The following is a 22,344-nucleotide window of genomic DNA, read 5'->3' as shown; positions in this document are numbered from 1 at the left end:
TAGTAATTTTCATGGAGGAATTTCCATGGAGGTAACATATGCTTAAATTTTTCCCATTCAAATAATTGAGACTAAAAGTTTCACTAGGAATACAAATAAGATTTAAATTACAAGTGTAACAATTGCCTATATTGTTCACAATAAAAGGGTACTTATGTGGTTGTTGCAACTGTAAATATTAAAAAAAAACCAGAAAAATGTGAGCTCTAAGCAAATGGGTAAGATAGTAATTTCTTCCCTATTTTCACTTATTTGCAAAACATTCTCTCTTTAAGAATCCCCAACACAGTTATATGAAGATAGCTGTTCACTTATGACCATTTATTCAGCAACCATTCAAAATTAGACATTGTTCTTAAAAGCTTTTCTAAAATGTAATTTATCTAAGTAAAGATCTAAAACTGGTAAGGCAGAAGCCTCAGCTTAGGTGGAAGCATTTTTAAAGAAATATCTCCAAACTTCAGTCCAGGGTAAAAAATACATTTCTGTTCATTCTAAAATGTGGAATGCCTTTTTTTAAAAAAACAAACAAAAAACCTTAAAAATTAATCCCTGAAGCAGGTACATACAGATGCATGTAGAATTTGACTCTGTAGTAATCAGGCTGTATATGTCTGAGTGTGTGTGTGTGTGTCTATGTGCATGTCATCTGCAATAATGCAATTGATCAAGCCATATCCAATTACCAAATAATAAAGTTAGAAGGGACCTTAGAGATCTTTTACTCTTTCCTGCTCAAGTAGGAAAAACTATACTATTTCAGACAAGTGGTTGTCTTATCTCTTTTAAAAACTTTCAGTGTTAGAGCATTCACGACTCTGAAAGCAAGTTGTTCCATTGACAAAAAATTATTCTGCCAGAAAACGCATTGCTTCTTGTGTAATCTGAGATTTTCTACTGTAAACAAATTTTTAAATATGAAGTTTAACTTTCACAGGAATTGAAACATATTCCTTGAATGCATAAATTCTTGTATTGCAGAAAAACAGACAAACTGGATAACTTAAACATGTATTTTGGCACATATATTTGTAGCTAAATATAGTGGTACCTCTACCTAGGAATGCCTCTACTTAAGAACTTTTCTAGATAAGAACCAGGTGTTCAAGATTTTCTTGCCTAATCTTAAGAACTATTTTCTACTTAAGAACCCGAGCCCAGAAAAATTTCCCAGGAAATTTGAGAGTGGCACAAAGGCCTGGGGGTTTCTCTCTCCGCTGCAGTGTATGGGAGGCAGCCTAGCACCAAGTGTATGGGAGGCGCGTGCTCCTCCTCGCCACCTCAGAGTCCCTCTTTTTTTTTTAAGCCTTAAAGTTTTGGATTTTTTTAATTCCCCTCACCTCACTTTCTTCCTTTGGCAGTGACTGTCCTCCTCCTTTTCTTCTTCCTCCTCCTCCCACCCAAATTCCGAGCTTTTATTTCTTTCCTAATGGGTTTGCACACATTATTTGCTTTTACATTGATTCCTATGGGGAAAATTGCTTCTACTTACAAACTCTTCTACTGGTCACAGAACGAATAAAGTTCTTAAGTAGAGGTACCACTGTATAACATTATTTGGATTGTTTCTCTTGTTAGGTCCAAAACTATTTTTATTCCTCTTATTCACATTTCCAAACAGAACACATAGTGTCTTTGCAAAAGAAAAATATTTAAAAGTAGTCTGAAAAATCTTCTTTGCCTACACATACATATTATTTTCTATTGTATATTACAAACCAATCTTCACAAGAAATGTCAATGCTGTTTATAAATTGTCATATAAAACACTCACCTCCATTCTTCTTCTTCCCTACAATCTTCTGCATCAGCCACTCTTTGGTTTCATCTTTGGTACTTTGTGCAAGCTCAATCACCACCAAAGGCTTGAAATTAGCCTCAAATGTATCATATGCAGACCAGCTTATCTTCATGTTTTTGGAAAACCAACTTATCAAATAAGTAGAAAATAATAAAAGGTTTTGTGATTGTGAAAGATGGTAATATTCAACGCAGCATTGTTACAAAATAATTACTTTTTCCTTGCTTTCATTCTTTTTTTTTCTTTTTGGTATAGCAACAGCAAAATTTTACCAACAAACTGAAAAAGACATTTCCAGTTTATCTACATATGTTCAGTTAAGTTTTGTTGTTTATGTTGACATTTTTCATTTTTCTTCATTTTGGTATTCTCTGAGCTCTAGACTCTAAAGTTTTGAGATTTTTATACAAATTATCTGCAGATTACACTGAAATCAAAAATATTTACAAAGCACCTAACTGGAGAAATGTAATGTATGTTAATCGTTGTATCAAGTAAGCTAAATATATTTTTAAAAAGAAGTTTACCCTGATGTTTTAATTTCTAGTTATTTTTAATTCTTTTTTTAAAAAATCTATTTTTTGTATAGTTTTAAAACTATTCAGCCTGAACTAACCTGAGTTTAAAGACTCATAACAATAAGACTCTAGCCATACAAATTAAACCAATATATATTTATCATTAGTTAGGTATTTCTAACATGTAATATGACCTTGTTCAGATAATAATAACAGGATTGAAGGATTTTCAATTTAATTATCTAATTATTTGAATCCTACAAAGATATATTCTAAGTTTTTCCATCAATTTTCAGCCACCTACTATTTGAATAGATTGGATTTTCTATTATCAGCATTTAGAGACTGGCTAACATCTATTTTCCCACAAACATAGAAGGGGCATTGGTCTTACCTGATTTGCTTCTTCTCCAAGTAGTGGATATAGCTCTTCCGAGAAGGGCGGCATACAAATCTAATAATAATAATAATAATAATAATAATAATAATAATAATAATAATAATAATAATAATAACAACAACAACAACAATAATAATAACAACAACAACAACAAATAACAACAACAACAACAACAATAATAATAATAGCATCAAGAAATGAGGTAAATTCAATTGCTCGATGATTGGACTGAGTGAGTCTGTCAAAGCTGCTCAGGTCCCATCCTTGTTACTACGATAGATAACTTGAAATAAAGAAGCAAACAAGACTCAGGTGTGCCAAACTTGAAATAAGTCCTCTTCCAGTCCCCGCGGTCAACAGTAGGTGCTGACCACACTGGGTGGGCCTAGATGCTATATCTATTACTCGAAAAAGAGGCGTATCAGGCAAGACCAATACCCTTCTCCCTTATCCACAAATGGGACATATCAAAGGTGGCTGTCCTTCTGGGCAGATAACATTGGTAGCCCTGTTCTCGATTTTAATATTTTACGACCTGTTGTAGCACCCTTCTTTCAAATGTGACATCAAACGATGCATAGACATCTATTTTGTAATGTCGGATAAATGAAGATGGAATAGTCCAAGTTGCTGCCTTGCACACTTCCTCAACAGAAATCTGTGTTGCCCAGGCTGCCGCCATAGCTGTATTCCAAGTTGAGTGTGCTGTTATACAAGGTGGTACCTGTTGGGACTGCAGTTCGTATGCCTTTGAAATAGACGCCTTGATCCATCAACCAATTGTTGAGGTTGCGACCTTTTGGCCCATTGAAGAAGGTTGAAATGACAAGAATAGAGATTCATCTCAGAGTTTTGAAATGACACTGCCCTTTTAATATAGATGTGCAGAGCGTGACAGACATCTAGTTTGTGCCACCTCTTTTCCAGATGGTGTACAGGATTTGGGCAAAAGCTGGAAAGGACATTTCCTGTGCCTTATGAAATACAGTGATACCTTGTCTTACAAACCCCTCTTCATACGAAGGTTTCATGATACGAACCGGTGTTTAAGATTTTTTTGCCTCTTCTTCCGAACTATTTTCACCTTATGAACCCAAGCCGCTGCTGCTGGGATGCCCCAAAGCGCTGGGATTTCCCTGGGAATCCACACCTCCGGACTTCCATTGCCAGCCAAAGCGCCCGTTCTTGCATTGCTGGGATTTCCCTGAGGCTCCCCTCGCTGGGATTCCCTTCATTTTTGCCAGCGCTGCTTTGAATCCCAGCGACAAACTCCCCCCTTCCAAACTGCATGGGGGAAATGAACACAGTGGGGTGGACAAAAAACGGGAGGCAGGGACTCATGGAGCTCAAGAGAGGAGAAAGGTGTGGGGGAGATGAGCAGAGTAGGGGGGACAAAAACGGGAGGCAGGGACTGATGGAGCTCAAGAGAGGAGAAAGGTGTGGGGGAGATGAGCAGAGTGGAGGGGACAAAAATGGAGGGCAGGGACTCACAGAGCTCAAGAGAGGAGTGACATTTGGCCATGGTGGCCTTTTTGGGAACCTCAGTTTACATTTTGAACTTATTTATTTATTTGGTTGGATTTCTATGCTGCTTTTCTCAATGGACTCAGGGTGGCTTACAACAAAAGAATAAAATACAATACAATATAGTGAGTGAAACCGAACCTAACACTAAAACTAATAGTTAAAACCCCAATAGTATAAAAAGCATTCATTCAATAACTATCACATAATTACATCTATGACCAGAGCAAGATGTAAAGCTCAATGGCCCCAAGCCTGCCGATAAGAGTATTTAGAGCCTTGCAAAAGGCCAGGAGGGTGGAGGCAGTATGGATCTCTGGAGGAAGTTGATTCCAGAGGGCTGGGGCAGCCACAGAGAAGGCTCTTCCACTAGGCTCCACCAGCCGGCATTGCTTAGCTAATGGGACCTGCAGAAGGCTAACTCTGTGAGACCTGAACGGCCACTGGGATGCGTGTGGCACAAGATGGACCCTTAAGCGATCCTAGACCATATAGGGATTTATAGGTCATAACCAGTGAAGGCGTCAGGCCGAGTCCCCGTTTCAGCCGGCCAGGAAGGACGTCTCCGTGATGTCAAAGCTCCACCCCTGGAATTCCCTATTGGGATTCCCCACCTCCGTTTGCGCCTCCCGAACGGCTGACAGCTCCACAGCTCTTCTGGGAAGGTGAAGGCCGGGCAGCGGTGCTTCTTGGCGTTCTCCTGAACCCGAACCCAAATTTTTGCCGAACCTTTCGGGTTCAGCGCTCAGGAGAATGCCGAGAAGTGCCCAGCTGTTTCGGAAGGTGACAGCTGGGTGGCGGCGCCCAGCGGAGCGCCCGTTTTTCCGATCTTGGGATTCATTCATTCATTCATTCATTCGATTTTTATGCCGCCCTTCTCCTTAGACTCAGGGCGGCTTACAACATGTTAGCAATAGCACTTTTTAACAGAGCTAGGCTATTGCCCCCACAATCCGGGTCCTCATTTTACCCACCTCGGAAGGATGGAAGGCTGAGTCAACCTTGAGCCGGTGATGAGATTTGAACCACTGACCTTCAGATCTATAGTCAGCTTCAGTGGCCTGCAGTACAGCACTCTACCTGCTGCGCCACCCCGGCTCATTCACCTCCTGGGATTTCCCTACAGCATCACAAAAACGCAATGTCAGGAGGTGGGATTTCCCATGGAGGGGAGCCTCAGGGGAATCCCAGGATCACAAAAATGGGCGCTTCGCTTGCAACGGAAGTCCAAAGGCGGGGCATTCCAGCGGTGGCGGCGGGTTCGTAAGGTGAAAAAAGTTTGTAAGAGGCAAAAAAATTCCGAACCCTGGGTTCGTATCTCAAAAAGTTCGCATGACAAAGGGTTCACATCATGAGGTACCACTGTACAAGAATTTCAGAAATACTGTTTTACTGGAAAATCTGTCAAGAGTTTCACTCTGCCCTATGTCATATTTCCGCACACCAAAAACAAGATGATTGTTTTGAGTTTCTTTCTTATGCACTCCATTTTCCCTGGACTGAATTGTTGTTTCTATTTAACCATTCAGTCATTCCTTTCCCAAGATTATCTCCACACTGTTTAGATTGCTTTATATTTCTGTAGCTCCCTTGTCTTAGCATTTCTACCTTAATTTCATTCTGTATTACTATGCTTATCTTATTTCTTTTGTTGCTTAAGTTATATCATTACCCCTTATTTTCTGCCTTTTCTTTAATTTTCCTCTTTCTTAATTTGAGGTTTTTTATACTATAGTAAATTTGGCCATCTCAGCTGATTTTGTTCTTAATTTCTTAGTTTTACTTAGTTTCTAAAAGGTAGAACTGATGCAATGATTCATTGCCAGGGTGCAGTATTATGCTCTTGGGCTCTTTCTACTCATTGATAGTTCCTAGGGTTTCTTGCTTTGGAACTCTTATGGACCTTTGCTACTTACTTCTGACCACTGCCAATTCCAAGGTATCTCATCATCCTTTGTTGTGAGCTTTCTGATACTCTTTTATCTTAGGTTATGTACTCTAGTGCTGTTCAGTCAGATCTTGTCTCACCCATCCAGTCTGCTGCAGTGGAATGTTGTTGGCCTATCCTGGCCTCTTAAACAGCATCATTGCTGGGATAATCCAAGTGGCTTTTTTGGCTGTTCCACTGCTTGTTGAGCTATTCTTTGTTCGCTGTTTTTCAGACTGGTTGACCAGGCTGCCATCTTCTGAGTTTACAGAATAGGGTCTATATTTGGTCTCTCATAACATTTCTCATGTGTCACAGTCTGAGGGAAGTCATCCCAACAGAGAACAGCTAGTGTTAGCAAGGGATTGTCTCTGCTGTGATTCTCATAAAGCTTTGGCCTATAGCTATCATCCCTACTTATTGCTGCGCTTTGTCATCATTGCTACATATTCTGAATATGCTAACCATCTCTGGTTTTTCTCATAGACAGTCCTTCCCCTTTTTGAGGGGGGCACTTTTTCTTCTTGCTCTTTCTCTCCCATCCTGGAGAATAGCTCTCCTACTTAGTAATGATTTTGTTTCCCTCACCCCAAACTGTTTGATTATTGTGGCCTTCCAGTTTTTATGCTTCTCTCAAGGCAATGAGCCAGTGTTAAAAAATCAGATTTTGAACAGAGAACAGTCCAAAAAGGCATATACTGTATGCAGTAAAGGGCAGCCATTCGCAGCCCTACTAGAACGCTCTGGGGATGGCGTGGGCGCACATACACGTGTGCACGTCCTTCAGCTTCCTGCGCATGTGCAGAGGCTGAAGCGCGCACACCATTTTGCCAATTTTTGGCATTTCCTTGATTCTGTGTATGCGCAGGCGCAAGGAAATGTCAAGCAACTGAAAAGCAGTACTTGCCCCCAGCTCCAGACATGCAGCTGTGCTCTCCTGCGCCGCAGCAGGCATCTCTCACCATGGCGATGGGATGACTTACTCAGCCACCCCATCATTGCGGCCTGAGATGCCTGCTGCAGCACGAGAGAGCACAGCCCCGCAACTGTTGCTGTTGCTTTGCTCAGCATTTCGTTGTTTCCGTGGTGGAAGCAAGAAAATGCCAAGCGAAGCTCCAGCAACAGGGACAGCTGGCCCGAGTTCCAACCGCGCGGCTATACTCCCCACTGAGCCTGGACCCGAAGCACCCTAGCCATGGCCCACGGCACCTGCACCAGCTATCCCTCTCCAGATCTCAGCTCCACTTTCCCATGGCCCTCCTGCTACCTGTGCCTGACCGAGGGCGGGGTCAGCAGAGTCTCATCAGCCAGGAGGGACAGGGATCCAGTAAGCAGGTGGCGGAACTCCCAGCTCCAATGGCCTTGTCCATCAAGTGTCAGCAGATCAAACTCTCCCCAGACAGGTGGACAAGTACGGGCCCAAGTCACCTCGACTGACTCATTGTCAGTCGACTCTATTTTCCAACTGGAGTCGAGGTCCACTCGGATCCGAGTGATTTTATCAGCAAAAAACATGTTAAAATCCTCGGCACTACTCTGCAAGGGCTCCCCAACTCCCCCCTAGTTAAGGAAGAAGCGGGTCACCCGAAACAGAGCGGCCGGGTGGGATTCTGCTGATGCAATCAAGGCGGCATGATACGCGCATCTGGCCGCCTTGAGCACCACTTTGTAAGTCTTAATATGAGCTCTTACAAGTGTTTGATTGGATTCGGACTTACTCGTCCTCCATCACTTCTCTAGACGTCTCTTCTGGCGTTTCAACTCCCGAAGCTCCTCGTTGAACCATGGAGCTCTACGGGGTCTAGCGCCACGAAGGTCACAACAGCGCAATTCGGTCAAGAGCCTCCGCTGCACCCTTGTTCCAGGCCTCAGCCAGAGACTCTGCCGAGCTGTGGACGAGTATATCTGGAATAACCCCAAGCGCCTTCTGAAAGCCTTCTGGATCCATCAGGCGTCTGGGGCGGAACACCTTAATCGGTTCCGCCTCCCTGCGGGGGAGGATTGGAGCCAGGAAGTCAAGCCGCAGTAGAAAATGGTCCGACCATGACAAAGGCAACACTTTTAAGCCCCATAGTCTCAGACCATTACTCAGTTACTCAGAGAGGAATACCCTGTCAAGTGCGTGCCCCCCCCCTCATGAGTCGGACCCTATACTACTTGGGTCAGGTCCATGGTTGTCATGGTGGCCATGAACTCCTGTGCCAGTCCAGAGGTTTCGCCAAGCGACGGCAGGTTAAAGTCCCCCAAGACAATAAGTCTGGGGAACCCCACCGCCAACCCAGCTACCTCCTCAAGTAGCACAGGCAGGGCTTGTGACATGCAGCTGGGAGGCAGGTACGTGAGAAACAAGCCCACCTGAACCCCAAGGCCAACTTCACCAGGAGGGACTCGCAACCTGCAATCTCTGGAGCAACGAGTCTACGCAGGCGAAGGCTCTCCCTGGCTATAATAGCCACTCCCCCCCCCTTCCCTGGGGTCGAGGCTGATGCCATATCTGAAACCCGGCTGGGCAAATTTCAGAGAGAGGAATTCCTCCTTCCGGGCCCAGCCAGGTTTCAGTTACATATGCCAGGTCGGCCTCCTCATCCAGGATCAAGTCCCAGATGAGGAGAGCTTTATTTACTACCAACCTGGCATTGAGTAGCAGCAGCTTGAGCCCAGGGCCAGAATTACACTTGTCACCAGTATTCTGGGTTGAGCTCACGGAGCCGGAACAAGGGATCGTTATTAAACAGCGATCCCTCCTTCCCCTGGAACGGCTAGCTCCGTGGTTCCCGCTATATCAGCTTCTCCCCAACAACACCGGAATGTCCTGACCCTCTGTCACCCCAGAGATAGGTGCTCTCCGCCCTCCTGTCTCTCCAGCGCCAGGTAGGCCAGATATATTATTTACTTCATTCCCATTCATCTCACCCACATTGTAACCTCACCCATCCCACCCATCCCATCCATCCCAGTCATTCATTCCATACATCCTACACCCACCCCAACTATCCATCATTTTTTTAAAAATCCCAATAATTTAGTTAAAATATAATTAATTAATTAATAATTAATAATTAAAAGTACTAAAATTAAAACACCAATAAAATAATAATAATAAAAAATATAGAGTATACAAATATAGGTAATAGTGCAATAATTCAGTTCATTAAGTTAAATCCGGTCAGCAGCAAGTAATAAAAGTGCTAAGTTCTCAAAAGTGCCAAGTTTCTCAAAGTGCTAAGTTCTCAGAGGGCAGAGTCAAAGGTTATTCAGAGTCAAGGATCATTCAATATCTCTCTCCCCGGCCCCAGAATAGGGAGGGGGGTGTCCATGTCCAGGGTATACTGTTCATCCAGCTGCATCACATGTCCATCATTCTCCCAGCAATATCCAGAGTAGTATCCAAAACCTCCGTGCAGCCACAGTATGGTCCATTGATATTCATAATGCCGGGCTGGGCTTCCAGCGCTGTGCTCCCAAACACTACAACTCGCTTGGGGCAGCCACCATCGCTGCTCTGAGAGATACCTGTGGGGCAGGAGAGCACAGCAGGCCACATGGCTGGAACTCGGAGGCACTGTTGTTGCTGGCTGGGGCGGTGAGATTCAGCTGCTGTGCATGCGCAGAAGCTGAATCTCACGTGTACAGCACAAGCACAGCTGGCACTGATGGAGCATGCACAGCTCCATTTTTGCCAGTGGAAGAGTGTTCCATGCCCTAGTGGCTGTAGCCCACCCCTGCATATATGTATATCTGTTTTAAACGTTTAGATTTCCTAGCTACCTTCCACTACCATCCATCTTGTACTACCATCCTTATAATTCCTGTAGAATTAAACTCACCATTTTCATTTTATTTTCCAAGTAAATATGGAGAAAACCTTCAAAATTATCTATATGCCCCACATATACCATTAATGTCTGGAAATTAAATGCAAACTTCAAACTACTTACTATACATTATTCTAAATAAAAAGGGGTGAAACCAGAGAGATTAGAAGATAAAGGAGTAAGAAAGGGATGCCCTCTTTCCCCCTTAATATTTATATTGGCTATAGAAGTTTTATTAATACAGATAAGATCAAATAAAGACATCAAACGGTTGAAAATAAAGGGGCAAGAATATAAGATTCAAGCATTTGCGGACGATCTAGTATTTAATATAGAAGATCCCATCGAATCCGGTGAAAATTTATTAAATGAGATTATTAAATTTGGCAAAGTAGCAGGATTAAAAATCAACAAGCAGAAAACTAAAATATTGACAAAAAACTTAACAAATAAAGAAAAGCAAACATTAGAAGATAAATTAGAATTACAAATCGTAAAAAGAGTTAAATATTTGGGAATAAAATTGTCACCAAGGGCAACTACAATAAAAGAAGACAATTATACAGTCTTAATGAAAGAAATACAAACAAAACTGGAAAAATGGAATAAACTACCTATTTCACTTATTGGAAGAATATCAACAATTAAAATGTATCTTACCTAGAATACTGTATTTATTCAGAACAATTCCAATTATGTTAAAAAAAAACCTTCTTCCAAAAATTGAATAGAATTATAACAAAATTTATTTGGGCCGGAAAAAAACCTAGGATTAAAATTCAATACATGCAAGACAATGTTAAACAAGGAGGCTTTGGGCTACCTGATTTTGAAATATATTATAATGCATCAATTATAGATTGGCTGAGGGAATGGATTAAATTAGAAAATAAAAGATTATTGATATTAGAAGGGCATGACTTGATGATAGGGTGGCATGCCTTTCTATGGGATAATAAAGAAAAAATACATAAATATTTTAGGCAACATATAATCAGGAACTCAATATACAGTCTGGACCAGAATTTAAAAAATGTACTAGACACAAATCCCGAAATGGTACTCCAGCCTGGAGGCGATAATATATCCTAACTCGAGAGAGTTAAATAAAATGCTTAATTACTACCAAATATTAGAGAGTAATGGGGAGTTAAAAACAAGAGAACAATTAGAAAAAACTGGAACAACAATGGATTGGTGGATATATAATTTAATAAAATCAAAATACCAAGAAGGGAAAAGAAATGAGATGCAAATAAAAGAAACAGAATTGGACAAAATAATTTTAAGTCAAGATAAGAAGATGATCTTGAAAATTTATAAATATATGTTAAATTACAAAATGGAGGATTATATTGTTAAAAATAATATATACAGCTGGGGTAGAAATTTTGGGTATAGTATAAGTTTAGACAATGGGAAACAATTTGGACCAGAAATTACAAGTTGACGAGGTCAACAGCATTTAGAGGAAACCTATACAAAATGTTCTACCGATGGCATCTCCCCCCGGCAAGATTATCACAAATGTATAAAGGAATAAACCCACAGTATTGGAGGTGCAAGGAAAAAATGGGGACCTACTACCATATTTGGTGAACTTGCCCAATAATTAAAAATCTTTGGATTAAAATACAAAAATGGATAAAAGAAATGTTACATATTAAGATAAATAGAAGACCCGAAGCGTTTCTCCTTGGGATCATAGACCAAAAAAATAGATAAAAATAAATATTATTTATTAATACATGTATTGACTGCAACTAGGATGGCAATAGCCCAATATTGGAAACAACCCAAACCTCCTGACGATGCTTTGATATTAAAAAAAAATTTAGACTGCAGAATCGGATGCATTAATGCTCAAATTAAAAAATAAAGAAGACTCTGACCATGATAAAACTTGGAAATACTTTTATGATTACTTTTAAGAGAAGAAACGAAAACTCAAATTGAAATACAACAATAATAATACTTTCTTTCCTCTTTTTTGATATAACAAATCACAAAAGATTTATATACAGTAATTTTCAGGAAAAATCTGTATGAATTTAAATAAATTAAATAAGAATGCACGAAGACAGTTAAGAAAATAAAAATAATTAAAAATATATGGATAACCAAAAGGAAAAAATAGTGGATACTGAAGATATACTTCACCAGAAGATAATTTGAAATTATAATATGACTTATAACTTTCCCCCTCACAAGGGAATTTAAATTTAAATAATATATATTATGTTATTTGTTTATTGTTATTATTGTTTAGTGTATTTAGATAAGTAATTAATCATATTACTAGGATTATTTTTGTTTGTTTGTATGTGTTAGTTTCGTTTTGTTTCAATTTATGGTTTGATTATTTATCTTACATTTTTGTAAATGTGTATATATGTATTTTAAATCAATTAAAAAAAATTTTTTAAAAAAAGAAGATAAAGGAAGCATTCCTACAGAATGCCTATACCCATGAAATAAAAGGCATTTTAAAACTGTTGCATATGCTCTTCTACATTATTTTGTTTTATATATGTATCTTATATCTCTATTACAAAACATATGTTATCTATCCATAAGACCTAATATTATGTATACAGTAGTCCCTCACCTATCGCGGGAGTTACGTTCCAGACCTTGGAACGCGATGGGGAATTTATCCTCCTTCCCACCAGCTCCGGATGCCTGGAGGCGAGCAACGGCCGGCTAACCTTCCCCCCCCACTACTACTTACTCTGTTCTTTGCAGCAGTTCGGCCAAATGTTGTGTTTTTTGCCTTGCCCCGGCTGTAAAGTCCCTGGTGAGCTGCCCCGGCTGTTTCTTTTTTTCTCTCTCTCTCTTCCGCCCTCGAGCACTTCCTCTTCCGCCCTCGAGCCCAGTCTGGAAATCCCCGCCGCGTCGCGTTCCTTTCTTTTTTTTCCTTTCGGCACTGGTGAGGGGGATTGAACGAGGGGACGGGCCTCCGCCGGAGCTCAGTCCCCGCCCCGCTCATCATTTGGGAGTCCCGCTGGGGGATTCTAGCGCTTGTTTGTGTGGTAAAATCATTCAAATGAAGCTGACTTCAAAACCCGCGATGAAGTGAAGCCGCGGCAGGTGAAGCGCGATAGAGCGAGGGACTACTGTATACAGTGATCCCCCGAGTTTCGCGATCTCAATCTTCGCGAAATGCTATATCGTGATTTTTCAGCAAATGATACCATCTCGATCTTCGCGAAACGCTATATCGCGAATTTAAAAAAAAAACACTTAAAAATACGTGCGTGGTTTTTCCTGCCCGAACTGACCAAACTGATGTATACCATTGCTGGTTGGCCGAAATCTCGGCCAATCAGCTTTGCCATTGTAATAAGTTTGCCCGGCAATGGTGATACAGCAAGATTTCAGCCAATCAGCGTTGTCATTGCAAACATTTCACCCGACAATGCTGATTGACAGAAATCTCGGCCAATCAGTGTTGTTTGCTCAGCGTGCTTTGCTTTGAAACTTTTGGAACTTTTTGAGCTGTTGGTCGGAGCTGTTGGTCGGATTTGTTTCTTGCATCTGTTACTTGGATCTGTTACTTGGATCTGTTACTTGGATCTGTTTCTTCGATCTCTTTCTTGGATCTGTTTCTTCGATCTCTTTCTTGGAGCTGTTTGTGAAGACTTCTTGTAAGATGGCACCTAAACGTGGCATGCGGAGTGGAGGCGGCGACGCTAAAAAGAGCAGAAAGATGCTGACAATCAAGGAGAAAATTGAACTTTTGGACATGCTGAAAGCGGGACGTTCTAATGTAGATGTTGGTCGGCATTATGGGATCAACGAATCGACTGTGCGATACATCCGGAAAGACGAAAAGAAGATAAGGCAAACTTCTCAGATAACATTCAACAAGGTTGCAAAAAGAATGGTGACGCCTAGAAACAAACGCCTTATGAAGATGGAAGCTGCTTTGTCTGTGTGGGTACAAGACTGCTGCAAAAAGAGCATTGCTTTGGATATGAACACTATACGAACCAAGGCGCAGCAATTGTACAACCGTCTTGAAGACACAGAAGGAGGCGATGCAGATGAGGGAAACGCAGGTGAGGGCTGGGGTTTTTTATTCTGTATTTAAGTGTTTTTTAAGGAAGGGGGGAGGGAGGGATGGAAGGGGGAGGGATGGAAGGAAGGAAGGAGGGAGGGAGGGATGGAGGGAGGGAGGGATGGAAGGAAGGAGGGAGGGATGGAAGGAGGGAGGGATGGAAGGAAGGAGGAAGGGAGAGATGGAAGGAGGGAGGAATGGAAGGAGGGAGGGATGGAAGGAGAGAGAGGAGGGAGGGAGGGATGGAAGGAGGGAGGGAGAGGAGGGAGGGATGGAAGGAAGGATGGAAGGAGGGAGGGAGGGATGGAAGGAGGGAGGGATGGAAGGAAGGAGGGAGGGATGGAAGGAGGGAGGGATGGAAGGAAGGAGGGATGGAAGGAAGGAAGGAGGGAGGGATGGAAGGAGGGAGGGATGGAAGGACTGTATGCTTTCATTCAAGTCACTCCTCTCTCCCTTTCCTGTCATTCTCTGTAGATGAAGGTGCTGTTGACTCTGAAGACCCCCAGCCATCAACATCTTCTGCTTCTTCAGCCCCAGCCACATTCACAGTAAGCAAAGGGTGGTTTGACAAATTTCAACGGCGCTATGGCCTGAAGAGTGTGTCATTGCATGGAGAAGCTGCCTCAGCAGATACAGGTGCAGCCGAAAACTTTGTCCAGCGCACGTTTAAAGATCTAATTGCAGAAGGGGGCTACCTTCCAGAACAGGTGTTCAACATGGACGAAACAGGCCTTTTCTGGAAGAGGATGCCTTCACGGACTTTCTTGATGCAAGATGAAGCCAAAGCCCCTGGCTTTAAGGCCATGAAAGATAGAGTGACTTTGATCATGTGTGGGAATGCAGCAGGCTTTTTGATGAAGCCAGGGCTAATTTATAAGTCACAAAATCCAAGAGCCCTCAAGAACAGAAATAAGAATGCATTGCCAGTGTACTGGATGCATAATCCTAAAGCATGGATTACAAAACCCCTCACGCGGGACTGGTTTCATCAGTGCTTCATCCCACAGGTGAAGGATTATTTGGCTGCCAAAGGACTCAATTTCAAAGTGCTTCTCCTAATGGACAATGCTGGAGGCCATGATGACCTGGAACATGAATATGATGGGGTGCAAGTCGAATTCTTGCCACCAAACACCACATCGCTTATCCAGCCGATGGATCAAGGTGTTATCCGCGCATTTAAGGCACTGTACACGCGCAATTCTCTTGGAAGCATCGTGGAAGCAATGGATGCTGATGAAAACTTCACATTGAAGGCCTACTGGCGTCAGTACACAATTGCATCTTGTCTGAAGAACATTCAGAATGCCTTAATGGATATGAAGTCACAGACAATGAATGCCTGCTGGAGGAAATTGTGGCCAGAAGTGGTGCATGATTACAGGGGATTTGCTCCCGAAGAAATTCAAGATGCTACAGTCCAGAACTCTGTGAAGCTGGCACAGGCACTGGGTGGAGAAGGCTTCGTTGACATGACACCAGAGGAAGTCAATGGTTTGCTTGATGAGCATGGCCTACCGCTGACAGACAAAGATCTGGAGGAGCTGACCAAGTCAGCGAGTGAAGAAGAGGAGGAGGAAGTGGAAGCTGAACAAGCTGAGGAAGAAGAAGATGTTGGTCTAACACTTGAGCGGCTTGCAGAAGTGAACAGAACTGCTGCACATCTCCAACGCATGGTGGAACTTTGGGATCCCAACATGACTTGCTCTATACACTTTCAGGCCTCCCTTGACAACACCATTGCACCATACAGAGCCATGTTAGCCAAGAAAAAGAAAAATCGCCAACAACTGCCCATAACTATGTTTGTCACAAAAACCACGAGGTCTGTCACACCATCACCTGCAGCGTCCATTGTAGATATGGTGATAGAAGAAGATCCCGATTTATCCTAGTTATGCTAACCCCCCCCCCAAAAATGTAAAAATGTAAATAAATATTGTTATTGTTTCTATCAGGATGACTAAGTGTGTTATTCAATGTGTACAGTACAGGTACAGGTAGAGGTACAGTACAGTACATTAAGGGGATGGGAAATGGTAATTTGTGGGTTGAAAGTGTTGGGACTGAGTGGCATACAGAAGAATGAATGAATGACTGAGTGAATGAAATTCAAACACAGGTGAGGGCTGGGGTTTTTTATTCTGTCATTGTTTAAGTGCTTTTTACGAAAGGAAGGAAGGAGGGGTGGAAGGAGGGAGGGAGAGAAGGAGAGAGGGAGAGAAGGGAGGGAAGGAGGGAGGGATGGAAGGAGGACATGAGGGCAAACCATCCAGCGTCTAATTGGACTTGAAAATCAGAAGTGGGGGAAGTGTTCTCACTCAGAACTAGCAACTTGAGAGGGCAAACCATCCAGGTTCAAATTGGACTTGAAAATCAGAAGTGGGGGAGGTGTTCTCACTAAGGACTAGCAACTTGAGAGGGCAAACCATCCAGGTTCAAATTGGACTTGAAAATCAGAAGTGGGGGAGGTGTTCTCACTAAGGACTAGCAACTTGAGAGGGCAAACCATCCAGGTTCAAATTGGACTTGAAAATCAGAAGTGGGGGAGGTGTTCTCACTCAGAACTAGCAACTTGAGAGGGCAAACCATCCAGGTTCAAATTGGACTTGAAAATCAGAAGTGGGGGAGGTGTTCTCACTAAGGACTAGCAACTTGAGAGGGCAAACCATCCAGGTTCAAATTGGACTTGAAAATCAGAAGTGGGGGAGGTGTTCTCACTAAGGACTAGCAACTTGAGAGGGCAAACCATCCAGGTTCAAATTGGACTTGAAAATCAGAAGTGGGGGAGGTGTTCTCACTAAGGACTAGCAACTTGAGAGGGCAAACCATCCAGGTTCAAATTGGACTTGAAAATCAGAAGTGGGGGAGGTGTTCTCACTAAGGACTAGCAACTTGAGAGGGCAAAACATCCAGGTTCAAATTGGACTTGAAAATCAGAAGTGACAGAAGTGTTCTCACTCAGAACTAGCAATTTGAGAGGGCGAAAAAGCCACGTTCTAAGGAGGGAGGGATGGGAGGGGCGAATCGGGCGGGCGGGGCGTAGCGGCGAGGAGCCTGGAGGCGCTGGGGGGGGTGGCCGGCATGAAAAAAAACCATTGCCAGCCTCCGAACTGCCGTCGCCCCACCATCTGCGCATGCGCGGCCATGGAAAACAGGATGCGCATGCACAGATGGTGTTTTTACTTCCGCACCGCTACTTCGCGAGAAATCGATTATCGCGAGGGGTCTTGGAACGGAACCCTCGTGATAATCGGGGGATCACTGTATATCACTTCAAGATAATAGCTCACTATAAAGCAAACAGGTTATCAGGAGTAGCATATAACATTTGACAGGATCTAATACAGAGCATTAATTACAACATAAATCTTTTTTTTAGCCTTTTGTTATTTAATTAAATGATTCTTCAAATTTATTTGTTCAATAGTTTGGAAAAGTTAAATACTGCTTTAAAATTATACATAATTACTAATTTAATTTAGCTATTGTTTTAGGTTAACTTTATTGTTTAAAATAAATAATAATAATAAATCTGCTTATTGTGTTATATTGATTTTGGACTACATTATTACTACATCCATACACTTTAGTGTTGTTGATATTTTATAGTTATATGTAATATTATAGTCATTTTTGAATAGTTTGTAATAAATTTTTTTGTATCTATTTGAAATATTTCATAAATTATATTGCAATTTTTATATTGGTCAAGGATGAACGTAAAGATTGATTGCGAATCTACGTTTTCAATTTAAAACAGTCTTTTAATTAAACTTTTTAAAAATGGATGTAAGGAGAAATGTGTTTCATTTATGCAATCCATAATAAAATTTATAAAATATTTTTAGAATTATTCTGTGCTGTATCAAGAAATATCTAAATTTTCACTCTGAAAGCAGACATTCCAAAGAAAAATGAATTATTATATTTTACTATCAAAATACATAGTATGATACAGCAAGATAATAATTTCTTGCTTTATAATTTCCCAACAATTTTCCAGCAAACTAAAACGTCAAAAATTTATAACGGTAACGTAATTACATACCCACCATAAATGTTATGTAAAAACATGTGCAACATTTCAACGAATTATATTGTAACTTTACATTTTAGTTGCACAAAAACTCTTTGAAATCTGAAAATTCCCTGAATTTGAACACTTTTAAAATTGTATTAGCAATTATTTTAATATTGAGGATAAATGTATAAAACAACATGCCTCAAGAACAATGCCCTGGAAAAGTGACAAAAGTAGCAAATTTCAACGATGTCAAAAGACAACACATCCACAAAAAGACCCGGGTAACTACAGACCAATCAGCTTAAACATCAATACCTAGGAAAATACTAGAAAAATAATCAAGAAATAGATCTGCCTCCACTTAGAAACAAAAAGGTAATAACCAACAGCCAATACAGGTTTGTTAAGAACAAATCATGCCAAACCAATCTCATTTCATTCTTCAACACTGTGACCAAATCAATAGACCTGCAAAATGCCGTGGACAATATTTATTTATTTATTAATTTATTGGAGACTCGGAGCGGCTAACAGCAACAATAAAACAGTGTACAATAGTAATCTAATATTAAAAACAATTAAAAACCCATTAATATAAAAACCAAACATACATACATACATACCATGCATAGAATTGTAAAGGCCTAGAGGGAAAGAGGATCTCAATTCCCCCATGCCTGACGGCAGAGGTGGGTTTTAAGTAGCTTGCGAAAGGCAAGGAGGGTGGGGGCAATTCTAATCTCTGGGGGGAGTTGGTTCCAGAGGGCCGGGGCCACCACAGAGAAGGCTCTTCCCCTGGGTCCCGCCAAGCGACATTGTTTAGTTGACGGGACCCGAAGAAGATCCACTCTGTGGGACCTAACTGGTCGCTGGGATTCGTGCAGCAGAAGGCGGTCCCTGAGATAATTTGGTCCGGTGCCATGAAGGGTTTTATAGGTCATAACCAACACTTTGAATTGTGATCGGAAACTGATGGGCAACCAATGCAGACTGCAGAGTGTTGGTGTAACATGGGCATATTTGGGAAAGCCCATGATTGCTCTTGCAGCTGCATTCTGCATGATCTGAAGTTTCCGAACATTTTTCAAAGGTAGCCCCATGTCCTATATACTTGGACTTCAGTAAAGCATTTGACAAAGGGGACCACAATCTATTACTCTGCACGCTAAAAAAAGTGTGATAGACAGTTACACAACCAGATGTAACTGGCTAACCAACCGTACCCAATGAGTAGTCTGATTCCTTAATGAGTCCAAATCCACATGGAGAGAAATAAGTAGCAGGGTACCACAAGGTTCAATCCCAGTACTTTTTAATATACAGTGTTCCCTCGATTTTCGCGGGGGTTACGTTCCAAGACCTCCCGCGAAAGTCGATTTTCCGCGAAGTAGCGGTGCGGAAGTAAAAACACCATTTTTGGCTATGGACAGCCAAAAACTACCCCCACGCACCCTTTTTCAAGGCAGCGCAAGGAGCCGGGCTTGAAATTAGGGCAGGGAGCGACGAAAGTGCGGAGGCCGGCAAAGATTGCTTTGAATGTTGGCTGCCCCCGCCCCCCCAGCACCTCCGGCCCCCTCGCCGCTACAGCCCGCCCGATCCACCCCTCTCACCGGCTTTCTTCGGACACGGGTCCTCCTGCAGCAGCGCTGGCGGCTACGGCTTCTCATCCTCCTCATTCGGCCGGTAGCCACTCTGAGCGCTTTGAGAATGCCTGCCTCGCCCCTCTCACAGTCCCTTAGCTGAGAGCACTTTCGTCCCAGCTATCAGCGAGGGGGCTGCAGGAGAGGTGGGGGCAGGCGTTCTCACAGAGAGGGAGAGGGAGAAAGAGAGGGAGAGCAAGAGGGGGGAGAGTGGAAGGTAGAGAGAGAGAGAAATGATAGAAAAAGGGAGAAAAAAGAGAAATGAGAAAATGATTGAAGCAGAGAATGACAGGAAAGAAAGAGAAAGAGAGAGAGAAGTGACTCTTGGTGATGACGCATGACGTCATCGGGTGGGAAAAACCGTGGTATAGAAAAAAAACCGCAGAGTATTTTTTAATTAATATTTTTTGAAAAACTGTGGTATAGCGTTTCGCGAAGTTTGAACCCACGAAAATCGAGAGATCACTGTATTTATTAATGATGTTAATATATTTATTAATGATGATCTCCGGGACCGCCTTCTGCTGCCCGAATCCCAGAGACCAGTTAGGTCCCACAGAGTTGGCTTTCTCCAGGTCCCATCGACTAAACAATGTCATCTGGCGAGACCCAGAGGAAGAGCCTTCTCTGTGGCGGCCCCGACCCTCTGGAACCAGCTTCCCCTGGAGATTAGGATTGCCCCCATCCTCCTTGCCTTTCGCAAACTTCTTAAGACCCATCTCTGCCATCAGGCATGGGGGAATTGAGACATCTTCCTCAGACCTATATAGTTTATGTATGGTATGTTGTGTGTATGTTTTTTAAATTATGGGTTTTTAGGTTTTTTAAATATTAGATTTGCATTTTACATTGTTTTTTACTATTGCTGTGAGCCGCCCCGAGTCTGCGGAGAGCGGCAGCATACAAATTTAATAAATAAATAAATAAAGATGTACATCAGGGAATAGAAGGGAAACTAACAAAATTTGCAGATGACACCAAGCTGGCGGGAGTAGCCAATATTCCAGAGGACAGGCTCAAAATACAGAAGGATCTTGAAAAACATGTACACTGGGCCCAAACAAATAAAATGAAATTCAATGCTGAGAAAAGTAAAATTCTACACCTAGATAAGAAAAACCAAAGGCATACATATAAATTGGGTAAAACTACACTCAATAGTAGTGACTGCGAGAGGGATGTTGGAGTCTTGGTTGACAACCAACTAAATATGAGTCAGCAATGTGCAGCGGCAGCCAAAAAGGTTAATAGAAGCATTAACAGTGCAATACATTCTGGGACTAGGGGGGTACTAATACCACTCTATAAAGCCCTAGTTAGACTATACCTAGACTACTGCATTCAGTTTGATCACCACACTACAAAAAAGACATTGAAATTTTAGAAAAAGTGTAGAAGAGAGCAACCAGGATGATAAGGGGACTAGAAACTGAAACACACAAAGAGAGGTTGCAGGAATTGGGCATGGACAGTCTAGCAAAGAGAAGGACTGGGGAGACATGATAGCAGTCTTCCAATACTTGAAGACCTACCACAGACAGGAAAGGATCAGGCTGTTTTCCAAAGCACCAGAAAGCCGGACAAGGAGAAGGCATGGAAGCTGACCAAAGAGAGATTCAACCTGGAAATAAGAAGAAACTTTCTGACAGTGAGAGCAATCAATCAGTGGAATGGCTTGCCTGCAGACGTTGTGAATGCTCCAACATTTGAGACTTTTATGAGATTGGACTACCATTTATCTGAGATGGTATGGGGTCTCCTACTCGAGCAGGGGGCTGGACTAGATGACCTACAAGGTCCCTTCCAACTCTAATAATAAACAAACGAACAAACAAATATGCAGGGTGAAGTCATCACCATGACAATGCAATACTTACATTCTGGCGACATGTTTGGTGCAAATACACAAATTGCATCACAACGATGTTGTTATTTAGCAAACCTTTCTACTTGCCCCTTCCTCCCGGCACTACCGAAGTATGCCTTGCATACAACAAATAGTGCATGCTCAGTCAGGAATTTATCACGTTATCAACCTTTAACTTGCTCTTTAAGTCTATTCTGCCCTCTTCCTGATTTTATTATGCAGTATTTGCTTCTATTAGGAATTCTTTTAGGATTTACACCCTAGCAAAGATTCTTATTTAAGGTTGTCATTCTATACCCATACCACGTGCGAGAAGTTAGGCTAGACATAGCGAGACCAGCACTCGATCTTTACCCTTCCCTCCATACTTCTCCCCGCCCCGCCCCCCTTAACGGCAGAAACAGAGCACTGAGAGGGACATGTTTGGAGAAATATAGGATCCTTTTCTTGCAAGGATGCAGTAAAGAGAATTCGCCTTCTGCAAATTTATCCGCCCCCATCCGGCTGCGCCTCTTGTCCCGAGCAGGGAGTGTCAAAGGAAAAGAAAGCTCAAGAAAAAGAAAGGTCAAGATCCAAGCATCAAGGATAGAGATGCTAACTTTCGGAAAACCTAAATGAAAAATGTATGAGATCACGGAAGTAACCGCGGGTGAAGCGAATAATATGACAGCAGCGCTATCACAAGTATTCCCTCCTTTGCGTTCCTTTTTGAAACGTATTATTTCCTGCCCGATCCCCCCATTCATCCTTCCTTCTTTTAGAGAA

The 22,344-nt window shown here is 42.1% G+C and overlaps 1 protein-coding gene across 4 annotated transcripts in view; it reads right to left on the bottom strand.

Annotated features, from left to right (window-relative positions):
* The window catches only part of ANO10 (anoctamin 10), a 154,431-nt gene that overhangs the window by 131,894 nt on the left and 193 nt on the right, over positions 1 to 22,344 (bottom strand). For all 4 annotated transcript variants that reach the window (XM_070730115.1, XM_070730118.1, XM_070730119.1 and 1 more), the window contains exons 2-3: positions 2,714 to 2,773; positions 1,775 to 1,929 (exon numbers count right to left, since the gene is read on the bottom strand). In XM_070730115.1, the coding sequence (XP_070586216.1) occupies positions 1,775 to 1,913 (139 nt within the window). In that variant the 5' untranslated portion in view covers positions 1,914 to 1,929; positions 2,714 to 2,773. The remainder of the gene's footprint in view (positions 1 to 1,774; positions 1,930 to 2,713; positions 2,774 to 22,344) is intronic.

Source organism: Erythrolamprus reginae, chromosome Z (genome assembly GCF_031021105.1).
Source record: "Erythrolamprus reginae isolate rEryReg1 chromosome Z, rEryReg1.hap1, whole genome shotgun sequence".
Classification (NCBI taxonomy): domain Eukaryota; kingdom Metazoa; phylum Chordata; class Lepidosauria; order Squamata; family Dipsadidae; genus Erythrolamprus; species Erythrolamprus reginae.
Note: the sequence above shows the minus strand (reverse complement) of the source record. Positions and strands in the feature narration are given on the sequence as shown.